The sequence below is a fragment of the Leucopleurus acutus genome (genome assembly GCF_964270905.1).
Source record: "Leucopleurus acutus genome assembly, chromosome: 8".
Lineage (NCBI taxonomy): Eukaryota > Metazoa > Chordata > Mammalia > Artiodactyla > Delphinidae > Leucopleurus > Leucopleurus acutus.
Genome location: NC_139151.1, coordinates 84,749,347 through 84,774,905, shown reverse-complemented (window position 1 = coordinate 84,774,905; position 25,559 = coordinate 84,749,347). Strand labels below are relative to the sequence as shown.

Genomic DNA, 25,559 nt, shown 5'->3' with positions numbered 1-25,559 from the left:
CTCCATTCTTTCCCATCTTTTTAAAGGCTCATGCCTTTGCAATTAGCAATGTCTCACATGCAGTTGGCTTTCAGTAGGGATTTGCTGAATAAATGAATGAATAAAGGAATGACTAAAATTTCCTGACTTGGAAAAAGAGATGCTGTTAGTACCTGCAGAACAATTAAACATGTAAAAGTTAACCATTCCGAGGTTGAAGAGATGATACCTAGCATTCTTATTGCTTCTGGGTTGTGACAACTTACTCCTCACCCCGTGGAGGGAAGGGGGGGAGCATAACTATAATGGGACAGGAAAAGAACACCCTAGAAACTGTATAAACTGCAGTTCCTTTCCACTATCACTCAAAGTCATATTCAGATTTGCACAATAATTCCTCTAGGTTTAAGAGCAAAATAGTTATCCTCCCCCCAAAAGGACTGTATGGAAAAAATACATTAAAAGGCATTGCATTAAATATTAATACATTAAAATGTTATGTGAGTACAGCAGATTCGTGGGAATATTTAAAGCATAATTTATCCCTAAAGAAAAAAGCATCGGACAATGCTAAAGAAAAGGGCCACAGTGAAATTGAGGAAGTATCCTAGAACATCATCACATCATCACAGTAAATGCCACCAGGCATCCACCCTGTATCTATTTGTGTTTTATTTGCATTGCTGGTGTGAACTTCAGTATATCAGGCTGGAAAGGGAGATTTCATTTCTTTATGCTTGAACTGGCATGGGGAGAACCTTCCCATGTGAAGCAGAAAATGCTCTTAAAACATTTTCTTTTGGGGGAACCTTTATTAAAGCTCAAAGACAAATAATTTACAACTAGAATCACTGCCCTCTGGTGTTGCTTATCAAATAATAAGTGAGTCTTCATCTCACTGGCAAGGCAAAAAAAGAATAAACTGAAACTGTTTTTGAGCTAATATTTCTGACAAATCCTCAAGGGCCCCTACTAAGAAAGTAGTGATTCATCCTCCAAGCTCTCTGATGCTTGTCCTCCTCCTGTCCCACCTGCCCCACGACAACTAGGAGGCAAGGTGTGATTAGATTCTGAAACCTGGCGGTGAAATCTTGGTGTCTTAAAGGAAGGTGTACCCTTAAGGGTCTATGGCGGTCCTTTCTTCTAAATGACTGAAGGTACAAATACATAATGTTCTCACCTTGAACTCATTGTTAACTCTTTCCTGGAAAACACTCTTTCTAAGGTGACATTGGTTTGGGTTCAGAAGTTTAAGTATCTGTATTTAGTTGAGAGAATGCCAAATTGTTTTGCTTTCAAAATCCTAGCTCTGGCATCTATCTTTCCCACTTATATTTAAACATCACCTTGAAACAGACTCTAAAACTGCCTGCAGTTATGGTAACTAACGAGGCCATTGTGCTATAAGGACCTCCCCTTCACCCACCCCCAGCCATGTTGCTAGTGGAATAGTGTCTTTTCCTTTTAAAGTTCTTATCTTCACAAAAAAGTAGAAAATTAGAAGCTACATATGCAACAAACCTGGTGGAAAACAAGAAGAGTTTTAGAATGACAGCCTGGTACATGAACATTTATTAATTAACCTCAGTAACCCTAACCTCTAGAATGGATACTAAGCCATAAAAACAACTTCTGATTATTCGCACCAAGAGAATAATCTATTCTCAGGGGCTACATTCACACAATCAAGTACTTTTTGCAAGCTGACAATGTGATGGGACTACACCTTTTAGTTTTTCCACAATTCCATTCAACGTTATTTCCTTCCTCCCTTCCTCCCTTCCTTCCTTTCTTCCTTCTCTCCCTCCCTCCTTCCTTCCCTTCTTCTTCTGTTCATCTTCTAATCCAATAAAATATGCCATTGATATTTGTGGTGAACTCTAACCTAGTTTTGTGATAAAGTGGGGCCCTGTGATTAAAAAAAAGGACAAGTGTAGGTTCCGCTGAAGGTCCAGTCTAGAATTCTGATGTGCTTCAGCGTCTGTTGAATTTTACATTAAATGAGTTGGTCCTCTTATTTCTATTTGAAATGTTCAAAGTGAAACGTCATTGAACGAGAACGTTTGGTCAAAGAGAAGTGACCAAGTCTGAAAATTCACTGGGTTTACCTCTGGCAAAAATAAAATGCAATGAAGCACTGTAAACTTGGAGAAAGGATGGCTTTCTAATAAAACAAACACGTTAAGACCTCAGCCTGGTACAGTAATTGCATTTTATTCATGCACCCGGCTGTTGTTATTTCTGAACCTGATATTTAAATAATCAAAGTGACCTAAACAGAATGAGAAGGCAGGTAGAGAGGGTGGGAAAACAAGAACAGGAAGGTCAGTGGGAACATTTAGGGAAGTCAATGCCTCACCAGCTGGGTGGGGAGTGATGGGGTCTGAAACTGACCCCGCCCCCTCCTCTTCTACAGATTAAATGCAGGACACAGGAAAGGCATCATCTTGTCAGTGGGTATTTACTGACAGAGGAGTCTGTATATGGCATATTTTTAAGCAAGAAAAAGGGCACAGAACAGTGTGTACATTGATCCCATTGCACAAAATAAAATAAGGCAATACAACAAAAAACATGTGTTGATACATGTGAAGATACATGTGTGTTGTCATATGCATAGTAAAAAAGTCTGAGAGAGACACACACTGAGTTATTCAAGGCCATTTGAGGACTGGGGTGGGTGATGGGGTATCTGGGGGAGGATGGACTTTGACTCAACTTTATACATTTCCGGGAAGAATATAAAGGAAGGAGGGAAGGAGGGGTGTGATGGGAGTAGGGGGGGCATCTCGGTTAAAGGCAATGGCAGTCACCGCAGTTGGTTAAAACAACCTTCCCCTATGGCTTCACTGCATTGCCTCTGGGTTGCCTCACTCCCTCTGACCACCTTCCTTAGCATCTCACTCTGGGAAGAAAGAGGAAAAAGTGGCTAAGTTCACATCTCCCTTTATAAGCCACAGCTCCTGTGGCCCGCTGTGAGCTGCCTTGGCAGACTGCCGACAGGCAGAATTTCTGGTGGTCCCGGGTAGGGTGATATTCCAGGAAAACCCCACAGGTCACACCCTGATTCCGGTGTGGAAAGCACAATCTCTGTGTGGCATGGGGGGGATCAGGAAAAGAAAAAATGTAAGAATCAAATCAGTTTGACAGTTTAAAGAAATGCTTTATATAATGGTTGGAAATGGGAACAGGGACCACATTTTCCATGCAGAAGACAAATGCATTGTGCCATTCTTTCTTTTTTGGTCAGAAAAAAGAAAGAAGTAAGTGACGTTCGAAAACAAAAGAATATTCTGGCACTAGTTTCAAGGGAGAGTCCTGAACCACACTTCATCAGATTCCTGTACAAGGGAAGCACAGCTAACCAGAGCGCCAGATGGTTTGCCTTTTTGCCCAGCATTTCTGTAGGACTCCACCTACAGCCCTTTGATATCCAAAAGGAATTTTCCCTGATCTGAGTGACAACACTTTAGGAAGCCAGCATCACACACAGAAGGACCGAGTGGAGACGAGGCTCAGAACAAAAGTGGGATGAGGAGGAAGGAGGATGCACATTGATGTCAAAGAGGTGAGATCTCCAGGTGGCGTCACAGCACACTAAGGCAGCGCTGACGGCTTGGAAATAACCCCCAACACCAACCCTTTATAGGTGCTGAAAAGATCTGCACGAGGGAGGAACTAAACGGTTAAGTTTCCCTGGAGCATAAAGACAACCTCAGGCTGATTTTTATGATGAGAGATTTATTACTGTCTTGATTTTCCTGGGAGAGGTGGATGTGTAATATCTGGACTCACTGGCACAGACTGAAGCCCTGAAACTTATCAAGCGAGTCAGGGCAAGAAAATGAGGGGACTCTCCAAGACAAGCAGCGTTTCAGAAACCTGCCACCCTCGTGGACCTGGTGCTACAAATCAAGGCAATTCACCCCCAAATGAGAAAAATCTCTAAGCAAACATCAGCTCAATCTGTATAGGGTTTTTCTCAGGCCCTGCACAATTCCATAAGCACAGAGGGCAGACGAAGTGAAACACAGTAATTCAGGCAAGGGCGTAAGGCACTACCTCAAGAGGTAGGTAGGACCTTTCCGGGACACAGTAGAGAGAAGAGTGGGCGGTGGTCTGAAGCACACTGGTGTGCGAGCCTGTGCACGTGTGTGCGCGCACGTGTGCGCTGGGCTTGGGGGTGCTGCTTGGCAGGGAAGGCTTCTCACCATTTCTCTTCCATGCCTCCTCCTTTGTCACTTTCTGCTGTGCCATTACATTCTGGGGTGAGCGCCTCCCCGAGCTGGGCTTCCCTGATTCGTTGCTGATGACAGAGCCATTCTCACTGGGCGACCTGCTGGAGGTAACCATAGCAACAGGGAGACGGTAAGTTTCAACTAGAGCAGCCTCCTCTCAAGGTTATTTTATTCGCACCGTTTGTGTCTGCAGCCTTTCATTCTGGTTTTATCCACAAAGAAGACACGATACAGGAAAAGGAAAAAAACACACCAAACACACAGCATGGGTTAAGGACCTGGCTGTTGTGAAGTGTGTTTACCAGTGCTGGGCTCCTCAGAGAAGTTCAGTGAGTGCAGCGCTCCATTCCCATCTCTTTTTCATGAACCCCCAGTGACCAGGGACAAGACAGTGATGGCGTTTGGAAGCGTGCCCTCTTTTTAAAACGCGGCACTTTGGATAGTGTTGCAGAGTGTCTGATTCACATGGCATCTTGAGGGACATGCATAAAACATGGTTCTCTTCGGCTGGTCTCTTTACAGAATATAGCTTGACTCCTAAAGATTAAGTCACTCAAGCTAACTGGCAACCACTTACATTTGAATCTACCAATTCGAGCTATTCATTCATTCAGGAAAGGCTTTATGTGCACTCCTCTGTGGATTTGTGTCAGGTATACAGGTATATAGCGATATGAAGACACCACCCAGGTGCTCCAAAAGCTCCCCACCACGAGCACCTACCATGTGCCAAGGACTGTGCTGAATGCTTCCAAACTGTTAATGCATCCTTATGACAACTCACTGACGTGGTGACTGTCACCTCTGTTAGCAAGTGAGGAATTTCAGGAGGCGAGGTGTTTTGTCCAGGACAGAGTTGGGAGTGGCGGATCAGCCCTGGAAGCCAGGGCTCCCCCTGCGGGTAGGAGCTTTCGCCACAGGCCAGCGCCCCTTCCCTTTCTGTCTCCTACAATGTCCCAGATGAGGCAGGCCTTACACAGAGCAAGCCACAGGGCCTTCTCGCCTTCCACTGGGGCCACTCACTGGTGTTCTGGAACCTGTGGGAAAATGGGCTCTTGGGAACCCCTGCTAAGGCTCATGCTCCTTGGATCACATCAGCCTGTGGGTGGGCTGAGCTAGAGACCCACTGCCTTCCCCCCTGTGGGAGACAATCAGGAAGCAGCTACGCAGAGGTTCACCAAATCCCTTGTTGTTCTGATGTCAATTGTCCAAATTCAGCACCTACTGGCATCTGGCCCCTACAATGGAAAATTGACTGGAATAAAATGCAGCCCTTCAGAAGACCTACATAGACATTTCTCCAGAGAAGACACACAGATGGCCAAGAGGCACATGAAAAGCTGCTCAACATCACTAATTATTAGAGAAATGCAAATCAGAACTACAATGAGGTATCACCTGACACCAGTTAGAATGGGCATCATCAAAAAATCTACAAACAATAAATGCTGGAGAGGATGTGGAGAAAAGGGAACCCTCTTGCACTGTTGGTGGGAATGTAAATTGATAGAGCCACTATGGAGAACAGTATGGAGGTTCCTTAAAAAACTAAACATAGAATTACCAGGTGACCCAGCAATCCCACTACTGGGCATATATCTAGAGAAAACCATAATTCAAAAAGACACATGCACCCCAGTGTTCACTGCAGCACTATTTACAATAGCCAGGACATGGAAACAACTTAAATACCCATCGACAGACGAATGGATAAAGAAGATGTGGTACATATATACAATGGAATATTACTCAGTCATAAAAAGGAACGAAATTGGGTCATTTGTAGAGATGTGGATGGAGACTGTCATACAGAGTGAACTAAGTCAGAAAGAGAAAAACAAATATCGTATATTAATGCACATATGTGGAATCTAGAAAAATGATACAGATGAACCAGTTTGCAGGGCAGAAATAGAGACACAGATGTAGAGAGCAAATGTATGGACACCAAGGGGGGAAAGCGGGGGGTGGGGGTGATGGGATGAATTGGGAGATTGGGATTGACATATATACACTAATATGTATGAAATAGACAACTAATAAGGACCTGCTGTATAAAGAGATAAAATAAAATTCAAAAAAAAAATGCAGCCCTTGACCCATAAGTAAGCAGCTTCTTAAGTGGAAGCTGCGTATCCTGGTGGATGCTCCTCTACCTCCTCCTCCCATCCCCCTCTCATCCTCTGGGAATTTGGGATTCTCAGTCCTGTACACTTTTGTGCACTTTAGCACCCTAAAAACCACGCACAATGAAAGTGCCCGCTCACAACCGTGGGATAAGGCAGAGTCAGCCACGAGCATTCCACAGAGCACCGCTGGGGCCACGGGAGATGCTCCCCGCCAAGGACGCACAGACAAGCACAAGTCTGGGAGATGTCAATCACTATACTCCCTCTTTGGATATTCCTACGGCACATCAGCATATCAAAGGCTCTCATCAGTCCTGTCAGAAAGAGACTCATCTTGTTGTGTTTAATTCAGCACTTCCCCGCTTGTTTGGCCACAATCTCTTTCACCATAAAAGCAATACAAAGAACGTAGTTCAGGAAAATATGAATGAGGCATTAACTAGCTGATCACTGAGTGCTGGGTGTGCAGACACACACACACCTTTGGATCGTTTTCAGAACCTCACATTTAATGATCCCTACTCTTCCAACCGGCTTCCTTGGCACAACGAGGCTTTCACTGAGGTCCCGAAGGAAAGGCTCCTTGCAACCTACTTCACATGCACAAAACATTTAATGGTTTTTGTAGCGTTTGCGTACCCTTTCCCTCATTTGATCCTGAAACAATTTGCTCGCTATTACTCTGGCTCCGAGGAAAGGTATGAATGAACACATTTCTGTGGGGGAAAAAAAAAACCCATCTTGGTTTTATTCTTTGCATCAGCTTATAGATTTATGTTTACATGGACCTGTCAACTCAGAATTTCTGGTCAAAAACAGAGAGTGAGATCTACGTATGTGCGTGTGTGTGTGTGTCCACTCACGACAGTAACAAAAATGTCTTTGAAAGCAAGTGTCACCTGAGAGGTTGCAGTTTAAGTCTATTGAACTCAGCAGTCCCCGTTCTGAGTATGGGTGTACATGGATCCTGGAAGAACAATCTTGGGGGTGGGGATTAATCAACTGCTGAACAATCATGACCAATCACTGCACTGAAGTACCCATTGCGAATGGCTGGTGCTTCTCTATCCTTGCTCGTTAATCCCAGTCATGGAACAACAAAATAGCCATCGCCAAAAGCCTACACAAGGAAAAGGACCTGAAACATCATCTGGTTGTCTGCAATGGCTGAATCTTCATTTTTCCTTCAGTTTTAAAACAAATTTTTTAAAGATATCTTAATGACCACCAGATCACTGGCTTCCCTTATTTTTCACCTGCAAAACTTTTTGGACCATCTAACGGCCCCATTCTGAAGGGTTCTGCTCTAGCGGGAACGAGGAAACTGAAGTGGCAAGTTGGGGAAGCTAGAAACATAGATGCGTGATGGGCTTGCTCTTGGATGTGGCATCCTAAAATCTTCCCAAATGATCAGAGATTCCTGTGATCAACGGAACTTGAACAGAGGTGATGTTTCTCCCACAGCTATGGCAATGATATAGCCAGTCTTTAATAAAAGTATATTGTTATGGTAAAATTATGAAGCAGATGGAGAAATCATTCAATAGGGTAGGCATTGTTTTCTTTATTTGTATTTGTTTCATAAGCTAATATTTCTTAATAAAAATCTGAGGTTAAGTATTTAAATTTGATTAGCAAGAATAGACTCCTTGCAAATTCAAGAAACAAAATAACAATTTTTTTTTTTTTTTTTTTTTTGCGGTCTGCGGGCCTCTCACTGTTGTGGCCTCTCCCGTTGCGGAGCACAGGCTCCGGGTGCGCAGGCTCAGCGGCCATGGCTCACGGGCCCAGCCGCTCCGCGGCATGTGGGATCTTCCCGGACCGGGGCACAAACCCATGTCCCCTGCAGTGGCAGGCGGACTCTCAACCACTGCGCCACCAGGGAAGCCCCCTAAAACAATTTTTTTAAAGAAATCTTTGCACAATTTAAACCACTCAACTAGAATGGGTGGAAAAGTTTCTATTCTTCCTGGCAGTGCAGTGCTATGTTCATATTCTAATTTTAGTAATTCTATTTATTTCTTTTCAGTGTCCTCTAAATAGGTGATAAACTGTTAGCATGCCTTTATGGTAGTACTTGGCAAAGATCATAATGAGAATAACTACTATAGATAATACTACTTGCCAGTCAACTCAGATAAATCATCCATTGCTTCTCTGTATGTTTCAACTTCATGCTGGGGTGGACTGTTGCAGTTAAGGTCCCAATTTGTTCACACCTCCCAGTAACCAAGCTTAGGGTAGTCCCCTCCCACACTGACTCTGGACTTGACTATGTGTTTTGCTTTGGCCAACAGGACAGTAGCAAACATGATAAGAGCAGAGACTTGAAGCCTGTTTGGGGCTTCTTTTCTTACTGCTCTTGGAACCCTGTAACCACCTTGTGAGAAAGTCAGTGCTAGCCTGCTGGAGGGTTCAAGACCACATGTCAAGAGGTCCCAGTTACCTGGCCACCCCAGACAAGGCTGTCATCAACAAGACAGCCCAGCAGGCCTTCCACCTGACTAAAGATGCATGAGTGAGCCCAGCTGAGATCAGCCAAGCCTAGCTCAGACTAGAAGAACCACCCAGCTGAGCTCAGCCTAAACTGCGGACCCACCAAAAATCATGAGCTAAAGAAATGGTTGTTGTTTTAAGCTGATAAGCTTTAGAGTGGTTTGTTAGAGGGCAACAGATAATTAATCCACATGCCCTCAACATTCTTTCCCACACAAGCTGAAATCCATCCCTGTTTCTCTGTACCTCTTTCTTAAGTACCAAGATCTCCTAGAGAAAAGCACAGAGCCTTGCTGCTTGACTCCAATGCAAAATTTATATATTTGATACAAACAATCCTTCCTTCTCCTGCAAAGACTCCCCTCTCTTGGCTTCTCAGATTCCACTGTTGCTTCGCTCTCCTTGTGCCTTTCTTACTGACGCTTTTCAGACTCTTTTGCTGATCCATCTTCATTATCTGGACCTCTAATCATTGCAATGTCCCAGGGGTCAGTTCTTTGATTTCTTCTCTAGCTACACTCTCCTAGGTGCCCATCTAGTCTCAGAGCTTTTTATAACCAAACGCTGACAGCTCCTACATTTATATTTCTACTCTGGACCTCTCCTCTGAACTCCAGACTCATATGGTTAACGGAGCTCTCAACATCTCCACTTGCACGTCTCATGAGCATCTCAAACTTAACATACCCACATCCATACTCTTGATCGTCCCCTACGAACTTCTCCTCCAGTCCTCCCCAGCACAATAAATGGCAAATTCATCCCTCTCTATTTCCATACCCCACAACAATCTATCAGCAAATCTTGTCAGCCCTTCCTTCTAAACATCTCTAGAACCCAATCACTTCTTCCACTCTTGCAATAGCTTCCTAATGGGTCTCTCTGCTTCTATTCTGCTTCTCTACAGTCTACTTCCACATGGCAGCCATAGTGAACCTTTAAAATTGCAAGTCACATCCCATCACTGTTCCTCTCAAAACCTTCCAATGACTTCTGATCTTTATTCACAACAAAATCTCAAGTCCTGACTTTGGTCTATAAAGCCTGACATGCTCAACCTCAGGCAGCTCCTCTGGCCCACCTGCTACCACTTCCCCCCTTGTTCATATCAGCCTCTTTGGCCTTCGTGCTCTTCCTTAAGCAAGTCAAGAAGTTCCCTCCCCTGGGCTTTGTACACACTGTTCCATCTGCTTGGAAAGGTTTTTCTGCAAGATAATCTCAAGGCTCACACATCATTTCAATCAGGTCTTCCTCAAATGTCACTTTATCAGAGAGGCCTTCCCCAACTTCCTGCTAAAATAGCCTCATGTTCCCCTCTCCAACTCTGCATTCCCTTACCATGCTTTGGTTTTCTTCTTTGTACTCAGCACTGCCCAACCTACTATATTTCTATTTCTCTATTTGTTTATTGTCTATCTCTCCCTACCAAACTGTAAGCACCACGGGAGTAGGAACTTTATCTTGTTTACTGCAGTATCCCTAGTGCCTAGTAGACAGCAAGCAGTCGATAAATATGTTAGGTGAAGGGAGGGAAGGAGGGGGAGAGGATGTAGCTTTTCCAGCCGCCACTGTGGCCCCAGGTAAGGTTGGCAATGGGAGCTGGTTCAGCCAGACAACAGGGCTGGCCAGAGAGTTCATTACCTCTTTGTGAGCCTATTGCAAAGTCCTAACAGGCTCCTGCCCTCCAGCCTAACCTCTCCCATCTATCATTCACATTGCCGCTGGAGTAGTCTTTCTAAGATACAGGCTGGACATCACTGTCTCCCTGAAGAACTTTCAGTGCCTTACCAATGCCTAGAGAATAAAGGTCAAACTCCTTAGGCTGGCAGTTAAGACCTCCACAGTTTTCATCTATCTTCTGGTTTCATCTTTCACTATAACCCAAGCACTGTGAGCTCTAACCTCAGCGACACTCATTATTAAGTGAGCATGGATGTCCGTATCTCTCCTGGCTCTGCCAGCCTGTATGCCTTTATCTCTTCCCACCTATGGGCATCCCACTTGCCCTTCAAGGCTTGGCTACAACATAACCTCCTCCACGACGTTTTCCCTCATCAGAATTAAATTCTTCCTCCTCTCTTTTCCCCAGGACTTGGTTCAGACTCCACTGTGGGCACCCGCCCATCACGTTTGGTATTTCAGCAATTTCCTTCTGTCTTTCCATCAGGAGATGCTCGGGGTCAGGAATCAATCTTAAACCTTTTTGTAGTCCTCCCAATGCCTGTCAAAGTGCTCTGTTCATAGTAAAAACTCAATAAATGGTTTTTGAACTAAAATCATAAGCTCTATAGAGAAATTGCCAGATAAAATACAACTATCCTGAACCAAAGGCACTGCTCTTGAGATAAATTAAAAACATAAGTGTGACATCAGTGCCAAAGTTGTTATAATAAATATAAGAGCTAAACCTCTTCCGTTGGGGTTGATCAGGCATCTAAAACCTTACAACGAGTGGCTCATGAGAAGCAGGTATTGTGATTCTTATCGTCTCCCTTAGTCTCCTTCTCAAATATTCAAAACAAGCACAAAGGGGAATTTTTAAAGAGAACAGAGGAATTAACTTGAGGGCTTCAGCTGTTCTCCCCATCCATGATTTCTCTTGCTGACACAGAGAGGCAGAAGCTGGCCCCGTGCCTACCTCTTTCTGGTTTCGATGGATTTGGCCGTCTTGATAGTACTTCCATCCTGAGGGGCATCCCTTTCCTGAGAGGCAGGAACATCTCTAACGGGCAGTGGGAGGACCACCGTTTCCTGAGTCACGGGGATGACCTCTTCGTCCACCCCTTGCTGGCCCAGGTGCTGCTTGGCATAATCAAAGCCCTGCACAGGCTGCAAAGAGGAAACAGATTTGCAGTCACGTTTCTGGCAAAGCAAGACGCTCACAGCAGCTTTAAGAGAAGACAGGTGGGAAAGTGCATGTGCTGGGACCATACTTAGCTTTCTGAGGAACAAGAGTTAACATGAATCTCCATCATAATTTCTGTCTCTGCAAAATCAAAATCCGTGTTAATTCCACCTATAGCTCCAGAATCTCTATAGCTAAGACTCAGAAAAATGACTAGTATAAACAAGATGCAAATATGTGTGTGAGAACAAATACTTTCAAGGATTTTAGACCACTTGTTTTAAGTCACAGGATACTGCTAATTAGAAGCTCTTAATTGCTACATTAAATAGGTCCCGCATCTTCTCCTACCTAGGAATATTTTGTCATCCCTTAAAGCCTGTTTAATAGCAGGTGTGTGGCCTTGCCAAGTCACTTGAACTCTGAACCTCAGCTGTCTCATCTGAGAAATGAGGATAATCCTATCTGCTTTACCTCCACCACCCTTGAGTATGAAAGGGGATCACAGATCTGAAAACAGAGGGAGGAAATGTGCTACCACATGCGAGGCAGCACAATTATTAATAATAAAATGGAATCACTCTTTAATCCAGACCTCTCCCTTAAGCAGGCTGGCTCTCCTATAATTCATTACTGAAAAATTAGCAAGGCTTTTGTTGTACAATGTCTGAAATCCCAAGCGAATAGGGCAGCTGTGAGCAAAACCCAACAGACATTTATTAGTGGGGCAATGAAAAAACCAAGAAGCATATTTAAACAATTCCTGCGAGTGTCTCTATTCTGCTTGACACCCCAAAACAGCACAACACAGATCTGAGGCAGGACGATGGGGAGGTTAAGGTCAGCAGCTCCAAAAGCAGACAGCCTGGATTCAAATCCTGGCTCTGACATGTATTAGCTGGGTGACCTTGGGCAAGTTACTGAAATTCTCTGCACATGTTTCCTCACCTGTAAAATGGAGAGAATAACAGCATAAGCAGGATCAAATGTGTATGTCTGTGAGCGTGATATTTAACTACCCTCAAAGGGAGGCTGTGTAGATTACATAAGTAAATTCAAGTCCAGCATTTAGCTAAGTACCTGACACACAGCAAATGCTCAATCAATATTAGCTAATACTGCTTTCCTGCCTACTAAATCATAGGCCAGGTGAAATGGACATCAGTGGATTCTCCTTAAGAAAATTTGGGATGAAACTTAACCTCTATTGTTTGGGTTCTATCAGCACTTGATATGCTCAGAAGTGCCTCTTTCAGCAGGTTACTTAGCTAAGAATTGTAACAGGAAGGCTCCAGCCAGATTTAATGGTCTAAGACCCTGGCCCAACCCATCAAATCGTGTCTCAAAATAGGATGGAGTTTTCTTGCTAAATCCAGCAAAGCTTCCTTATTTCAAGCTGTCTGTAGTATAGCCACGGACAGTTCCCTGGATAACTCACTCTGGGAGGTGTGGTCACTGGTCCCTCTTCTCTGAGACACTCACACTCTGACCCATGTGGTAACCACTAAAATTCTATGCTAAGATCTGGGAATGTGCTTCTGAAATAGTGTTTGTTCATTTCCCTCCCCTCCCTGGGTGGTACATGAAATACAAAGGAGCCTTCAGAGGATGTGCTGATGTTCCCAGAATACTGACTCACCTGCTTCTCCTACAAACAATTGATCACCAATTGAACTCAACTGAATTGTTTCTGGAAGCTGACCTTTTCTCTCCAGGTCCACTGTTGTACGGACCCTGCCCTGGTCTTGTTCCTTCCATTCTGCTCCTTTCCAGGCCCACCCTTGACAAGCCTCCAAAGTTACCTCCCTAAGAACCATGTCAGGTCATCATCACTACCTCATGAAAGACACTCCATGGCACCCAAACCCTTTGGCAAGGCACCCAAGACCCTTCACATTCTGTCTGAACCCATGTGCCCAGCCTCATCTCCTGTTGGTCCCTTTTATGCCATACCCCCATCCTCCCATTATCCTATTTAGTTTTGTTCCAGCTCTAGTTATTGAGCACTGGCTTGTGTCAGGGACTGCACTTGGTGCTGGAAACATAAAGGTGAATAATAACTGGCCCCCTACCCTCAAGGAGCTCACAGTTTCAGCTTCACTTGATATTACTGGTACAGTATCGAATACGTTGCATAAATTATGTCATTTCATCCTCACTGTAGTTCAAGGAGGTAGGTATTGTTATGGCTCCCCATTTTAAAGATGAAGAAACTGAGGTTGAAAGGTTCAGCAACTTCCCCAGGCTCACACAGCTGGTCTATGGTAGAGCCGGGATTTGAACCCAGTACTATATGGCCCAGAGCCAGAACACCCAACCACTGCTTGATGGTTCTTCCCACGGCCTCTCCTCTCCTTCTGCAGCCTGCCATCTTGGTTGGGCATCTTCTACCACACTTGGCCTGGCTCCTGTGTTGAGCCTCCTGGCCTGTGTGTGAGGTACTGGGAGTCTGCACTGGCGGCTAAGATGACCTAAGAACCTAGTGAGGAAGACGAGCTAGCTCTGGCTTGCCCGCTCATCCTCACTGTCTCTGAACTTGGCCTCTCACCCTTCACACTGGGCTGAAGTTACCCGCTAGATACTTCAGGAGACTGGGTTGACGGTGGGTGAGCAGGGAGACATTAAGGAGTAACAAGCTTAATAGGCGGCCCTTGTTATTAGGTTAATAAGAACAATCCCTGTGCATGTTCAGTACTTACAGCCTGCAAAACACTGACACCTCACTTCATTCTCACAACAGCCACATGGGGAAAGCAGGGCAAACAGCACAGTCTTCACTTTATAGGTAAGAAAACAAAAGCTCAGAGGGGTTCGGTGACTTGGCCAAGATCACACAGCTAAGTGGTGAAAGACTCAAGACTAGTACCTTACTCTTCTGACTGACAGGATAGTGGTCTTTCAACCTCCAACTTGAAAATCACCTGAGATTAACTAACTGCCCACGGGACACACACTAGTGACCCCTAGCACCGTTAATACAACATCATGAAACATTTACAGTTGCTTTAATGAGTTTTGTAAAATTATCAAATCAAAATAATCTCCAACAATTTCAAAGGTAAACATGTTACCTCGATCTTTTAAGAATAAAGCATGTGTAATAATAACATCAACTTATATATAATATTTATTCTGTACCAGGTACACTCAAAGTAATGCACATAACTCAATCCTCACAACAACCTGTAAGTGAATACTGTTATCACCCCCATTTCACAGATGGGAAAATTGAGGCACAAAGAGGTTAAGTATGGTCATATAGATAATATGTGAGAAACAGGAGACAGCTGGGCATCTTTAGGGGGTGACTAAAGCAGACCCATCCCAAGCAGAAGGTCATGCCAACCAGTGCAGGCCCTCCAAGCTCACTCTGCACCTGGATATGACCCTAACAACTTTCTCTTAAGGTGGCCTGTTCCAGGGGATCATGTTCTCTTCAGTTGAAGGGAAAACCTGGGGAAAGGCTATGAATCCAATGACAAAGAGGAGGGAAAAGTGAACTAGGAAGAAAGGAGGCGATAAAGGCATGATGCCTGGCCCTCCTCCTGCGCTGATCATTTTCTCAACCTTCTACCTGCCGAAGCCCGGATGACAGCAATGGTAATAGGGTTACATCTGTGGTACCTTGTCTCTGCAGAAGGGTGTGGGCGTGCACGGCTGGGTCTTGGCTCCCGGGACAGCCACACTCACCTCCTCTTAGGATGTTAAGTCTATTAGTGGGGCTCAGCAAGGATCCCCAGCCATGTCCTCTGGCACTGCAGCCCGCATCCTTACAGGCACAGTGGTGTCCCTGGAGACTAGGAGACCACCCTCCCGGTCTCTGGATTGGTGGCGAAAGCTAACTTTTTCATCCCGCCTGGTCCCTTGGCGTTAAATGAATTCTGCTCACACACAACGGTTCTGAGAAGTGATACAGGCGGCTCTCTCCTCTTGCAAACACTGCAGTGCCCCTGGGTTGCAACGGGCAGGACTGCGGTAAGAAAGAGGCAGTTCCACCCCGCTGGTTTCCCGTGATAAAAGGGCTTTGGAAATCAAGTGCGTAGCCCAGTCTCATTGAGGGAGAAAACAACCACCATCACCCTACACAAGTGAACTCAATCATCTCATGGAACATAAATTTGCTTGATTTTCCACAGCAGCCTGGTATCTGTTGAAGCACAATGCACCGGGAAGGGACATAAACGGGGCTATGAAAACCCACACACATGAATCTGTTCCAGCCTCAGACAGCTTTCCAGCCAGAAGATATGCTGAAATCATGTGCTGCCCAACTCATCTCGGCAAATTAGTAAAATTTTGGCTTCATCTAGCACACAAAGATGGCATTTACAACCTCAGTATGGCATGTTTTGCATTCCTGGACTCAGCTGCAATTAGATTCTGGTAATTACTGTTATGTCTGCAAGGCTCAGATTATAACCAAGCTAAGATGGAAATGAAATACCCCTTCTTGGAATAGTTTCATCTTTCACTGCTTGGGTAATTACCAACATCGTGCTGCGTCCGCGCAGCGGGTGGCTTTATGTCAACAGACACAGAACGACATTCTTTGGGGTTGGGCTCTTCACTAGACAGTGTCTCAGCAAGCCGCAGCTTCTCAACAGGTGACTCGGTTTAACAAACCATCAAATTCATTTGATTTCTTTTGCTGAAGCAAGGTATGATCATCCAGGAAGAACTAGACATGCCTGACTCCCAGCAAGGACGATCTCTACGTCATGCATCCCACTGGATGTGAAATTCCATTCGCTGTTCCATTCCTGCACAGGTAGACAAAGCTCAGATGTTCAGGGCTGGAAGAGGATTGTACCCACCAAATCTCAGAGCTCAGGAAGAGGTATAAAGTAGACACAGCCCAAAGACTCAGATATGGGCCTGAGTACCTCCCCCACTGCTGTGGAGTAAGTCCCACAGTCTCTCTTTCCTTTGGGTTTCTCTGCAGTAAAATGAAAATCATAAATGCTGCCCTGACTATAGCCTACCTCACAGGGCTACTGTGATGAGCAAACAAGGTGACAGACCTAGGATAGCCCAGGATATTGTAAGGCATTATTTAAACACTGGGTATTACCGGTTATTATAGTCCCTTCGGGGACTATTGTGAAGGGAGCTATGTGACTGGAGAATTAGCCTTTGGAATTTCCTCAGTTCATTCCCCTTCCAGTCACTGGAGATGGGTGGTACGGCCCTATGGAGGCTGTGGAAAGTGGGCGGGGCTCCCGGCCGGCCCTCAGGGGAGCCACTGAACTGGGGGTTGATGGCTGCCCAGCCAAGCATCTGTAGCTCGCCCGTCATGCAGCCTTTGAAGATCAGCCACTCCGGCCAGCGGAAGAAGGAAAATTTTGAGGGGCTGATGTGCCGCAAAGGGCCCTGAGTTAGGAGCCAAGAGACCTGGTTCTACTATCAGTTCTGCTACTTACTAACTGTGCCATTGTGAAGAAGTCACTTCTCTGTAAAAGGGAAGGTGTCCGATCAGATGACCTCTGAGGCCCCTTTTAGGTCTAGCTAGCAACTCGTTTTCTGTGCCTCTGTTTCCTCATCTGTAAAATAATGTTCTTCCTCAAAGGGTTGCTGGCAAGATTAGGGGTTGCTGGTATATGCAAAGCCCTGAGAAGCATTTAAGGCAAAGAGTGAGCGTTAGATGAGCATTAGCTATCGTGTCCTCATTATAAAAATAAAGGTGGCACGAGAATGCAAATATTCTAAAGAATACTGAACTGTACACTTGTAAGTGACTAATGGTAAATTTTACGTTATGTATATTTTACCACAATTTTTAAAACATTCAAATAAGTAAATAAAGGGTCTCCTTCAACATGAGGACTCATGAGGATGCTTCCGAAGGTACTTGCAAAGACCTCAAGAGCCATGAGAGAAAAGGCAGGTGGAGCCCCAAGGGGCCAGGGCTCCTGCCCCTCTCCTCACAGCGTCCGTCTCGTACCTTTGCTCTCTGGGGCAGGTTCATCATGGTGTCTGGCTTGAAGTCGTTCTTGTTCTTCCGGCAGAGCACGGCAGTGATGATGATAATGATGACCGTGACCACGGCAATGGGCGCCAGCACTGCGGCGATGATCCACAGGTTGTTGGGCGGGTTCTTCACCACGGCTGCAGGGAAGAGTAGGGGAAGCACGTGACAAGGAGCTCGGGGAAGGGGAAAGCAAGCAGGAGATAAATGCCCTCCAGTCCCAGGTCGTGAGATGGTTGAGAGGGTTTGGTCTCAGAAAGGCTCTTGCCTTGGCAAGCTACTCAAAGTCCCTGAGCCTCAGTGTCCTCATCTGTAAAATGGGGCTATCACGTTGCAAGGCATCAGAGAGGTAAGGTACATGTGGTGCTTTGGTGTGGCCCCTAGTAGGTGCTCAAGAAATGTGAGCCTTCACTATGATTAAGAGGAGGAAGAGGAAGATGGATTGGTATCAAGTTTCCCCACTGGCAATGTCCGTGAGTCAAAAGAGAAGAAAGAAGCAATCTGAGGACTAGTACAGTGGGGCAGTCAGGCGGCAAAGGCCACGGAGAGATGCCTCTAAATATTGTAGTTAAGTCACCCGCTGAGTGAGCAACGAATAAAACATACCTGAGTGGACGGATCTGCCCCTACCCCCGATGGCTGGCTGGGGAGGCATGGAAATGCCTTGTCTAATCAAAACGATCCAGCTATTCTCAGAGCCAGAGTGAAACAGAGTAACGAAAGTGACTGTCAGTAGGAAGAATGTGTTATTAGAACAGTAGGTGCCTCAAGGAGGGTGGGGCTGGCACTAATTAACTTGCAAAGGGCAACAGGTTGGTGGTCATGCTCTACATCATGATAGGGGTTTGGGTCACACAGGTGTATACACTTGTCAAAACATCAAATGGTATAGTTAAGAGCTGTTCATTTCACTGTATGTTGATTTTATCTAAAACATCACAAATGAATATTGAACTCTAGGCAATGATATGCATACTGAAGTGTTTTGGGTTGAAGTCTACTGATGTTTGCAACTTACTTTGAAATACATCAAAAAATATGATGGATTAACAGATGAATGGAAAAATAGATGAACAGAGATGTGATTATTAAAATATAGTTAAACGCTAATTGTGGAATCGAGGTGGTAGCGACATGGGTGTTCACTGTACAATTCTTTCAACTTTTTAGTAAGCTGGGTTGGGAAAATGTGAAAAAAAGAAAAAGCCTTTGATATGAGATGAATGAGTCCTCCCCCCACGATCCCAGGTGGGGAAGCTTTGGAAACACCTCAGTCCAATCAAAAGGACTGGAGTAAAGAAAACAGTAACCAAAATAATTGTTTATAGGAATAAAGAGTTATTGGAAGGGAGTGGGGTCTGCAGAAAATCTAGAAAAAGAGAACCAAAGATTTATCCATGCCAGGGGAGGGTACCCCGACCAGCAGACATGGGTAACCTGGCCGGATGGCAGGTCTATCTGGTGGGCAAGATGGCTGCAGCTGGCTGTTTGAGCTTGGTGATACTGTTAATACCACACAAGCTCTCTTCTCTCCCACTCCCTAGGTGATCTCATGGACTCAAGGCTTAAAAACCATCTGTGCTGTTGCTGCTCATTTATATCTCTAACCAGGACCACTACTCTGAACTCCAGATTCCTGTATCCACTCATCAACTCAAATCTCCAGTTGGATACTTAAGAAATGTCTCTAATATATCCAGAGCCCAACTCCCAATCCCCCCACCCCCAACCAAACCTGTTCTTCTTGTGATATTTTCCGCTCCAACAAATGGCAACTCCTTCCTTCCAGATGCTCAGACCAATAACTTTGCCATCAATGTTGACCTGTCTCTTTTACTCTCACTCAATATCCTACTGAGCAACAAACCTTGTCATCTCCATCTTCAAAATATATGACTTCTTTCTATTGCTATAGTCCAAGCTACCAACATCTCTCACCTGAATTACTGCAATGAGCTCCTCCCTTGTCCCCTATAGTCTATTTGCAAGACAGAAGCTGGAGTGATCCTTTAAAAATTCAGATCACAACATTCTTCTGCTCAAACCCTCCAGAGGCTCCAACCCCACTAAGAGTAAGAGCCAGGGTCCTTATAATTTCTATAAGACCTTAAGTGATCTGCCTGACCAACCATCTAGTTACTTCTCTGCCCTTACAACTCTTCCTTCAACTCACTCTGCTCCAGCCTACCTCCCTCCTACTGTTCCTCAAACCTGCAGGACATGCTCCTGCCTCAGGGCCTTTGCACCAGCTTATTCTTCTACTACCTAGAACGCTCTTCACCTACATATCCACGTGGCTCCCTCCCTCCCTCCATCAGGGCTCTGAACAAGTGTTACCATATCTGTGAGGCCTTCCCTGTACTCTATAAAATATCAATAACAATCCCTGCCCTTAGCACTCTCCATCCCCCTCTTCCTACTTAATTTTTCTCTAAATCAGTGCTTCTCAAACTTTAATGTGCATGCCCATCACCTGGGAATCTTGCTCAAATGTGGATTCTGATTCTGTGGGTTGGGATGGGTCCCCCTGTAATACGTTCTTTGGGACACAAGTCCACCATCTTCTCAGTCTACTGGCTTTCCAAATAGAGTCACTATTCCTGGCCCCAACAACTCGTCTCTCGATTTATCAGCCTGTCGTGTGGTGAGCAGTACAAGCTTGGACTTGGTAACACGCCTAATAAGCTCCCCGGGGGTACCCATGCAGCAGGCCCCCAGGCCACACTTGGAGTGGTGAGGCTCTAAAGTACGTATCACCATCTGCCATGATACATATATATTTGCTCACCATCTGTCACCCCCTGCCTTTCCATTAGAATGTGCACCCTAAGAGAGCAGGGAGGTTTTTTGTCCCTTGTTTGCTGCATTCCCCAGGGCCTAGAACAGTGCCTTGCACAGAGTAGGTGCTCAATTAAAAGTTTAATGAATGTGTAACTGAACTACCATTATTCCTTTTGCAATTTGGCTCCCCATACAGATTTCCACAAAGGATAGAGTAACAGCCAGTTAAAGAAATCCCCTCTCCTTGGTAGTTCTAATCCATATTTTAAACTAAATACTTTCAATCTGGTTTATATATCAATCTCTTATAAGTCTGGTTAGCGTAACTTGGTCCTCCTGATCCTGCTTAATTCTGGGGGCTACTAGACCCACAAAGCTGAGGACTGGACTCTGGAATACAAAGGCCCCGCCGGTACGTGCCACATGGTGAGGGCCTGCCTGAGGAGCCAGTTGATCTTTCTCTGACTTCCACCAGCCCCTGACTTGAACTGGCCCCTCATTAGCCAAGATCTACCTCTCGTCAGGCAGCAACTGCCTTGGGAGTACTATCAGTACAAAAGAACTTCTTTTCCACAGTTTTTGTCAGTCAGTGATTAATCACATTATTAACTTCTGCAAACAGCTCATTAGATAATGTGCTCCTGTTGACATTAAACATGTAATTGCTGCTGCTTTTAGTAATTCAGTATTTATATGTGAGTTTTAGGCCATTAACATTTTTTAAAGCTCCGTGCTTCTGTGAAAAATATCAGTATGCCTCTTTTCGGCTATGCTGTTCTATCCTGATGGAGAAAAATGTATAGTGGATCAGAACATGATATCCTAAATATATTTATATATGTATATAAGTTTTTTCATTAGCAAGAATGAAACATTTACATGTGTTCTGCTTTTACTCAGCTTTACTGTTTTGATGGAGGTGTGCCTTCTTGATGCAGTGTGGAAAATCCTTTCACCTCTATTTAAATGGGGAGAGAACACATTTATGCTATGTACATTAATAAATGCATTGAACAGTCAAAGCGATAGTAAAGTTAGGTCAGCTGAAGTCATCCAAACCCAGTATATTCATTGGCATAATGATCTAAAACTACAAAGTCATGTACAGAGGTGAAAAGGAACAAATGGTTATTTAACTTACAAGAGTGTCAGAGGAAGGACAGGAAAATGAGACAACACATTCTTGAGCTTCTACTGTGTGTTAGGCATTGGGATACACTCTTTGTCAAGATTCTCATACCCATTTTTCAGATGAAGAAACTGAGCCCCGGGGAGGTTAGATATTTTTTTTTTTTACCAAAAAATTCATTTCTCTGAAATATACAATTTAAGTCAGTTCTGAGTTATCACACATGAATGGAAGTTTGTGCATGTGTGCGTGTGCATGCACACACACACACACACACACACACACAAAGTATCTGTCAGAGGGAATGAAGTCAAAGGGTCCACATAACCTAAACTCAGAATAATTATTCTCATGTGGAGCAAATGTTGAAAGGAGAAGGAATCCATTCGAAGAAGCTCCCAGCTCGTTTCTGTGGCTGTCAAAACATCAGAGTTCATGACTGCTGTGAGTGGACACAGGGGAGGGTCCAGCAGCTTGTGAGAGCCCAGGCCCATCCTGCCCCTGCCCACACACTCCCGTGGCTCTCACCCCACCTGGGTGCAGCCCATGGGGCTCCACCGATCGTGGCCCCTAGTCTGCACCTCTGACCTCATTGCTGCTGCTCTCCTCCATCGGGACCTCCTCGCTGGCTCTCAAACCCTCCCCCCTCTGCCTGGATTCTTGTCCCAGGTATCCTCAGGTGGTCACTCAAAGGTTACTTCCTCAATATCCTCTTCTCGACACCCCAACAATTTAAAATCACAGCCATTATCTCCTCGGCATCCCCTAGCCCCTTCTGTGCTTAATTTTTCTCCATGGCACTTATTAGTATCTAACATATTATTCAGTTATTTTGTCTGTTTAACCTGCCCGCTCAGGAATGTAAGGTCCATGAGGGCAGAGGTTTTGCCTGCTTTACTCACGGCTGTATCTCCAGTGCCTAGAACAGTGCCAGACACATAACAGGTGCTCAAAAAATATTTGTTGAAGGAATGAATGAGAGTTCCCTTAACCAAAGGGTCAGTCTATGGCTTTCTTTAAGTGATATTTTTGTTGAGATAAATTTCTGATGGCCGTGTAAGGTAAACCAATTCCCGCCCTGGACTGCTTCTGCATGGGGAGAATCTTCCCTACTCCATCAGCTGGATAACCTCTCTGAGGGGCCTCTCACTCCAGATCCTGCAAAGGGAGTGGATGAAAACCTCCATCGGGAATGCAGTTGCTTCTTTAGAAGTCATTGCTGCCCCATTACCAGAGATGACATGGGTAGAGTGGGCATCATATATTCCACTGTAGGGCACTGCACATCGGCCCTAGACCTAGCGATTTAGAAGACACTGGAACACACAGAACGCTACACCCTACCTTCAGAGGGACAAGGTGTCTGTTCAACACCATGACTCTCTATTCAAAGTGCTGACCTCAGATTCACATCTCAGGCTGATTTCAAAGCTATTAGGAGAAAATGGGATTTAAAACCTCTCTGTTTCTCCTCTTCTTCACTGGCCTTAGTGTCCTCCTCATCTGATCCTGGGATGGAGGCATTTCCCAGGGTCTGTCATCTAGCTATACTCCCTCCAGGACTCGAATTTTCTCCAGGATTTAAATTCTACCCTGTATCTACAACATTCTCAAAATCCATAGTGTTCACTTAGGCCTCTCTCCTGGGATCCAGGCTTGGATTTCCAACAACTTTCCTAACCTCAGCCCTCAACACCCCCGTGGTACCCCTTAATAGCGCATCACTTAAACTCCACATGGTCCAAACTGAGTAAATCACCTTCTCCCTCCTAAAAGTGCTTCTCCACTCTAACCCCCTCTCTAATTTCATTAAAAGCACCCTATTCTCTGAATTATACAGGCTCTTAACCTTCAAATCTCCCTTCCCTCTTCATTGCCTCTCCCCGAGTCCTTCTACCTTATGGATAAATGAGACACTCGGCTACCATTTACTGCGTGCCTAACAGACACGTAGTAAATGGTACTAAACCCTCTACATGCAATAATTATCTTATTTAATCCCCCCAGTAGCTCTACCAGGTCAGTGTTTTTGATATCACCATTTTACGTATGAGGAAAATGTAGGTCAGAGGGTCATTCATTTGTCTTCTGTCTTATTACAAAGGCTCTGCTCTCAACTGCTCTGCTATGGTGTCTTCCAACCACGTGCCTCACTCAGGGCCTGGCAGAGGCATTTAGCAAAAGTGGGTTCTTTGCCTTCACAAGGATCGAGCCAGGCAGTAGCTGGGGCTGGATATTCAAAAAGGAATGAGATGTGGTACCTGCTTTTAAAGAGCTCATGAGGGAGAAAAGCGAGAAAACAACTCATTTGCCCAGTGTGATAAGGGCAACGGAGGCCCCTGGAAGTAGGGAAATTTCGGGGAGGGGTCATGCTTCAGGGGTCAGGGAAGGCTTCAGAGGCATAGGGAATGTGAAGAATGAATCCTCCCGTGTGGCTGAAGCATTAGGTCTGAAGGAAAAGAGTAGCCGTACGGCTGGGTAAGGAGCCTGGAGACCAGGTTGTCAAGGGCCCTGAACATTTGCTGAGCACCTGTTGTGAAAGGCTTCAAAGACCCACTTTAAGAAGATTGGATTTTATTCTATGAACAGCAGAGAGCCACCAAATATTTTTTAAATGGAGTAGATGTAAGACCAGAACCTGTGTTTATTATAATGACTCTAATTACAGTGTGGATGGTACATTAGTGGCAAGGAGGCTGAGGCTGAGTCATTTGGGAAGCACCTGCAAAGTCCAAGAGGAGATAATGATGAAATGGAGAAGAGGAAACAGTTTGTGAGTTACTCTAGAAGGGAACCGAGAGAGCCAGGTGGATTTCAAGGAAAGAAAGAAGTAAGGTTGAGGGCTAGCAGCTCCGGAGCCAGGCGGAACAGAGTTTGAATCCTGGCTCTCCGAGCCAGAGTCAAACCTCTAAGGTCACCCCTAGATGACCCCTCGACTCTCATTTCCACAAGGCTCCATGCACCTTCTAATTTGACTGATTGCTCTCTCCTGCCCATGCTCTCAGACCTTCCACTGTTCCCACCCATTTCCATCAGCAAAGTCCCCTTACCTCTCCTCCTGACACTCCATTCACCTCTTGCTCTCCCATTTCTGCCCCTTCCCAAGTACCACAAGGCCTAGAGTAGATGTGAGGAGGTCAAGGAACTGACCTCGAAGTAGAGGATGGGTTGGGACAGGAGAGGCGATGCAGAGGAAGAGACAATGAACCAGGATGATGGGGGCCAGCTTGGGTTCTAGAGGTGACTACAGTGAGGAAGGGCAGTTCAAAGCATCTAGAATTTTGAAAGAATAGAAGAAATGGTCTGAACATAGCAATGAGGACCCAGGAGGAGGGGAGCCTTGCCAATCTTACGGTTTTTCTCTCATCAGTTTGCTGATGCTCAGTGTGTACCACTGCACCCTTGCTCAAATGCCCCCCACACAATCTCAACCTCAGCTGCCAACTTCATTATGCCCCAGGAGAGCAGAAACAACCGCAGACGCATCCTCAGGCTTCCATTACCAAATGCACCGCCTGACCAACACCCACACCCCTGTACTCTGCCTTCCTTCCTGGTGCAAAAGATTGAGCCGTCCCTGCTCCTCGCTGAGTCTGAACCCTCCACCTGTGCCACCCCCTCGAGCACATATGGACTTCACCCCTGCAGTGTTCGTCTCTCTTCTGCATCGTCAATTTCTCCCTTGCTATTAGTCACCCATAATATTCAAACGTACCCCAATATCTCCCATATGCCCCTCCAGCAACTGTCCCATTAATCTTCTCCCTTTGCTGTCACTGCTTCCCCACCTCCACCCTCTCCTGGATCCACTCCAGCCAAGCTGTCTCCACCACCTCTTCCTGGAAACCCCTCCTGCCAAGGTCACCACCGAACTCCAGTTTACCAAATTCACTTCATCTCCATCCTTCCAGAACAGATGACGCAGCAGCTCCCTCCCTCCCAGGACATTGACTTTCTTCACTTATTTCTAGACACCACCTCCTCCATTTCCCCAGAT

General features: G+C 45.3%; 1 protein-coding gene across 2 annotated transcripts in view; it reads right to left on the bottom strand.

Annotated features, from left to right (window-relative positions):
* KIAA1549L (KIAA1549 like) overlaps positions 1-25,559 on the bottom strand; it is a gene marked incomplete at both ends in the record, with an annotated part of 278,395 nt that overhangs the window by 71,445 nt on the left and 181,391 nt on the right. For both annotated transcript variants that reach the window (XM_082843999.1, XM_082844000.1), the window contains 3 exons: positions 4,191-4,318; positions 11,481-11,671; positions 17,629-17,792. In XM_082843999.1, coding sequence (XP_082700125.1) covers positions 4,191-4,318; positions 11,481-11,671; positions 17,629-17,792 — 483 coding nt within the window. The remainder of the gene's footprint in view (positions 1-4,190; positions 4,319-11,480; positions 11,672-17,628; positions 17,793-25,559) is intronic.